Consider the following 5,000-nt stretch of genomic DNA (forward strand, 5'->3'; position numbering starts at 1 on the left):
GCATCAGGCACTGTTGCATGGGCCATGACTGCTGTTTCCCAAGTGTTGTCCAAACAATGGTAACAACTTACCTGTCTCTGCACTAGAGATTGTTCTGTTGTCTCAAACCAGCTTCAGTGTGAAGAAGAAATCCCTGGGGAAAAGAGAAAGGTTTTTTTTTAAATACTTCACCTGGAGTTCGAAAAGGCGCAGGTGGCATGAAACAACTTAAGTATATAATATATAATCATATATTTAATACAAATTGTTACACAGAAATGACATAAAGAGCATTAGAACAGTGACAAGGAATACGAAGAAGTATAACAACAATTGAAAGCTAAACTGCCAATGTTCATTTAATCATTGAGCATTAAAATGACAAAGAACACCACAGGACAAGAATGCTAAAACACGACCAATGTCTTACTGCCATACTGATCGATATTTGTACGCATTTAGACACGATGCTTGGCAGAGTAGCTTTAAAACGTATTTCGGCAAGTAACAGCAGAGCATTTATCACACTTCATTTCCTGATAAATAAGCTACCTGGGCAGACAGAAATACCACACTAGCGGACTGTCTAGAGGTGCGTGCTGCCTGTCACTACCTAGATATTCGTACTTTGCTTTTCCGCATCCATTCCCTGTCTAGTTTTACTGCAATACAACACATGATGCATGTCCTATACACAATTCACCCATCCTCAACATTATAAACACACCAATCCTATTAACACACACCACACACCCCAGCCACTACAGACACTCTTTCTCCCCCAGAGTAAAACAGACTAAAAAAGAATAATAAAAGCGCCGGGCAGGCAAAACGAGCCCTTGTTGTGATAGCGTTCTGAACAGGTCTACCTTAAACTGCTACCAAATACCAGCCTGTATTCACTGAGACATAAATCCAAGGAACCAATACCCCTTAGGTAAACTCTGACATAGTTGCTGTAGGCCGCACACCAAGCAGATGGCTCGCTGAGCGCATCATTCCCCCCAGCAGTGTGAGAGGGGCAGTCTCAGTCTGCAGGAAAATTGATTTGTCTCTGAGAAGGAATACTTGGATATTTCACGAAGAGGTAATAGGAAGGAGCCCAGTCGTATGGGTGCACAGGTTCTCTCTTCTTCTGTATAACAATATTAGTAGATTACGAAATACTGTAGGACTCCCCCATAGCAGTTAACCTCACATTGATTAAAATAAAAAACCAGGAACCGGCCAGGTGATAAAGGCAGTATGAAGTGATGGTGGGCCAGAGGAGCAGATGTAAATGAGAACAGACATATTATACGAGAAGGGGATGATCCAGGATCCCCACCCTCAGGCAATCGCTGTCTGAGAGGGCTAGCGGCTGGGCATCCGAGAGATAAACAGGATAACATAGATCACAGGCTCCTCAATAAAATAGGAAAAATCAAAAAACAGACCTAATAATGACGTTTTTTAGTGCGTGCTCCTGGCTTCATGCTCCCTGCTTCAGGCTATGTTATACATCTGAATAACAGCCTGTTGTTTTGTGTTTTTTGGTGTAAAACATCTGGACTAATGCTACTGGTGTGCATCTTGTATGCTGCTATCATTTATGGTTTTTTACCTGCTGGAAAGCCTTTTGAGTACTGCTATTATTAGGGCTGTACCACATATAAAACTTCTATAAGAATTATGATTTGAACTTGAAAAATAGACACATAATACAAAGGTTTTTTTTGAGTAGGTTAAAAGAGAGTATCAGTAAAAAAACTGCACTTGAAAATAATAAACTGTTTTTGTTTCCTTTTTGAAAAAACAACATTTGAAGCGACAACATTCCCAATAAACGAAGTTGCCTAGAGGCTAAACTTGGCTCATGCTGTGACACCTTACATTGAAAAGTCCGTACTAAAGGTAACGTTTACGATGTTTAACAAAGACAAAAAAACGTTAACCCAGGTAGGACCAAACGGTCAACAGAGAATATCAGAGCTCAGCTCACCCTCTTTGTCATCAACAAACCCCACAACAGCTGCCCTTAATACCATGAACTGCACCCATGTGACAAGTACCAGAAGTGGTCAATTACAAATCTGGTTGGTGTTTGTAATTATGTTAATAATAAAACAACGGCTTAATGCTTTTTGGCTCTTACTTTGTTATAATAAATAATTTTCTCTTATTGAATTATCCTGAAACCAGCAGAAAGGCAGAATACTCTTTGATATTTTTGTTTTCATTGCAAAAAATGTTCAGATTAATTCACCATATGTAACAGTATTGCATGTTTCTCTCATATTGACAGCCACAGCAACTATTTAAGATCTCACTCGGTTGCTACTTAAACTCCTGAACTTCCCCACAGGGATTAACAAAGGTCCATCTTATCTTACCTTATCACTAGTTCCTAACTTTCCATTGTTGAATTTTTATAGTGGCATCTTTTTAATTTGACTTTCTTTTATATTGTTTTTAACATATGGGGGCGGCTTCCCAATTTGGTTGTATTGTTGGCTTGAACAGCAGCATAGTGGCAATAAAGTATCTCACCATAAAGAAAGAGGCTTTGGGGCCATCGGATAGCTTATTGGCTAACCCTGACGGCCCATAGGCGGTGTTCGCTGATAAGTACGCAGGTTTGACTCCTGAGCCACCAGAACATTTCAGGTGATGAAATCCGCTGTACCTCCCTATTCCAACAAAGGTGCTCTCTGGCCCAAAATTATCTTTATAAGAAAGAAGAAGAAATGAGACACTGGTGTAAAAAATAAGCCACTGTATTCTGTACATTTCCTTTCCAGTCATATCCACACCCCACACACACTCACACACTCAAATCCAGCACCTTTGTACGCTGCTATGGACAATCTTGCAATAATGCACATTTCTCAAAGCTATTGAAGTGTGTGCATATGTATAAATGTGTCTGTTGATTGTTTATATATAGGATATACATATTTGTATACATATTTTTATATATTTGTATTTTTGTATTCGGGATTGTGTGACACGGCATTTAAATTTCTCTGTCTGTACACACAAACTGAATGATTGACAATAAAGTTGACTTTGATTTGTACTGCTCCTGTCTTCCAGGCTGTTTTCCAGTCTGACATCGGGGCTCTGCTGGAGCAGGTGGGCACGGGGAAGGAGTCCCTGAGCTTCATGAAGAGGCGCATGCGCAGGATGGCAGCGCAGTGGGCCTCCGCTGCTCGACGGCTGGATGACAGGCTGCGCAGCCACTGGAGGGAGCAGAACAGGGTGAATATGAGCCACACACACACACGAGTATCTTCTGCACACATCAGAGGATGAAAGCTTGGGAAAAGAAAACAAATCCTGTGTTTCAAACAGACTTCAGATGACAAGCCAGTAAAAAGTACTTTTTCTCAGTTTCAACTTTCTTTTATTTCCGTAACTCTGGACACATATTACTCCATTCCAAATGCATAAAAGAGGGGGAAAAAAACTTTCAGTACAGGATGTTTTGGTTCAAACATCAGACAGTCAGAGTCCTTTAATGCCCAGCAGCAAGGCTTCTAAGCATCCAGAACAGCTGTGAGTTTGTTGGACCAAAATGTTCTTTTATCTGCAGCTACTTGGATGATGAGATACAGACAAAAGCCTGTAATGATGAAACTAGCTGGCACTGATTGGCTTTAGTGCCCTCTCTACTCTGACATTTTCAGGGACATTTCCACAAAGCCTGAAACAGCGCTGCTATCAGACATAAGTGACATTAGATCCCTCGTGGCATAAATGTTACAGCCTTAAATACATAATTAGTAAGAAATTGCAAGGAATTAACCCAGAAAAGTGTTAATAGTGGAAACATTTAAATGTATGTGTTCACTAAACATGACACTATATTGTGCAGGAGTTCTTTCCAGGATGTTTGATGTATGGATTACACATCATTCTTAGTTTATTGCTCAAATATTCTGCAACAGGGGTACTAGCTATTGCCTGGAGCTGCTCAGTTTGTGTGCTCCAGAATTAAGTGTTATATATATAACCTGTTGCTAGACTCTCAACCAATCAATGAGGTTGGTTGGTGTCAGACCCACAGAGATTATAAGAGTATGAAATTGAAAAACAACCATAATGTGAGAAGCTTTTACCGTGGTTCTCTGTCGTAAACACTCAAAAACGTACATTTATACAAAGCATAAGGTTCCTTAGCACTCTCTTTTATGTGGGATAATTTCATGACTAACACCGTAAAATCTTGGCACACAACAACCTTGTGATGACACCTTATTTATAGCTCGATATAGGTGAGCAGAAGATGGGAGCATACTGTATAGTCATTTGAAAGATTGAGAACTTCACACCCCGGTAAACGTGTGAACAATACTGTATGTACAAGAGTATCAAATAATCTACAATAATTATATTGGGGATTTAAACAAGGAGTGATGCAGAAAAAGACAACTTTTCGACGATTCAATCCAAGAAGCCTGATTTGACTGCCAATATCAGAGATTAATAGCCGAATTGGCAGGAAAACGTTGGTACTATTATTACTCTTTGTTTAACAAGGAACATGCATCACAAAATAATATTCTCAAAAAGAGAAGGGATGGTTCGGACTAGGGATGCCAGAAACCGACCATGATCAAAATCGAAAATCGGACAGCCCTGGCGAATATTAATCGATTATTCGCCGCCGCAGACATAACCCCCCCAAAAAATGTTTTGTAGCTACACACATTTTTTTCATTTGCAATTGTCAGTTCTAAGTAGATCCACGAGGAACTCTTCTTTGAACGTACCTCTTTGTTCATCTTTAGTTGTGTTGTTCTCACTGTTCTGTATATCACCAATAAATCAATCGCACGTGTGACGGAGAGGGTGTGCGCTGCTGGCTTCCTCCAAGTTTACAGTAAAACAAACTGGTGGTGTGACCAATGGTCATTTACAATTATTAATACTATTACTATTATTAGCATTAGTCTATATTTTGGTTGAAACTAAGCCAGGAAAAAAAAGAAAAACATAAATAACAATAAAAAAATATATAAATAAAATCGAATTAAAAA

At 39.5% G+C, this 5,000-nt stretch overlaps 1 protein-coding gene across 1 annotated transcript in view; it reads left to right on the forward strand.

Moving 5' to 3' along the window:
- The window catches only part of LOC104955866 (alpha-1,6-mannosylglycoprotein 6-beta-N-acetylglucosaminyltransferase B), an 89,510-nt gene that overhangs the window by 48,523 nt on the left and 35,987 nt on the right, over nucleotides 1-5,000 (forward strand). The window contains exons 7-8 of the mRNA XM_010783256.1: nucleotides 3,055-3,219; nucleotides 3,985-4,004. Coding sequence (XP_010781558.1) covers nucleotides 3,055-3,219; nucleotides 3,985-4,004 — 185 coding nt within the window. The remainder of the gene's footprint in view (nucleotides 1-3,054; nucleotides 3,220-3,984; nucleotides 4,005-5,000) is intronic.

Source organism: Notothenia coriiceps, unplaced genomic scaffold (genome assembly GCF_000735185.1).
Source record: "Notothenia coriiceps isolate Sejong01 unplaced genomic scaffold, NC01 NC01_scaffold00024894, whole genome shotgun sequence".
In the NCBI taxonomy this organism is placed as follows: domain Eukaryota; kingdom Metazoa; phylum Chordata; class Actinopteri; order Perciformes; family Nototheniidae; genus Notothenia; species Notothenia coriiceps.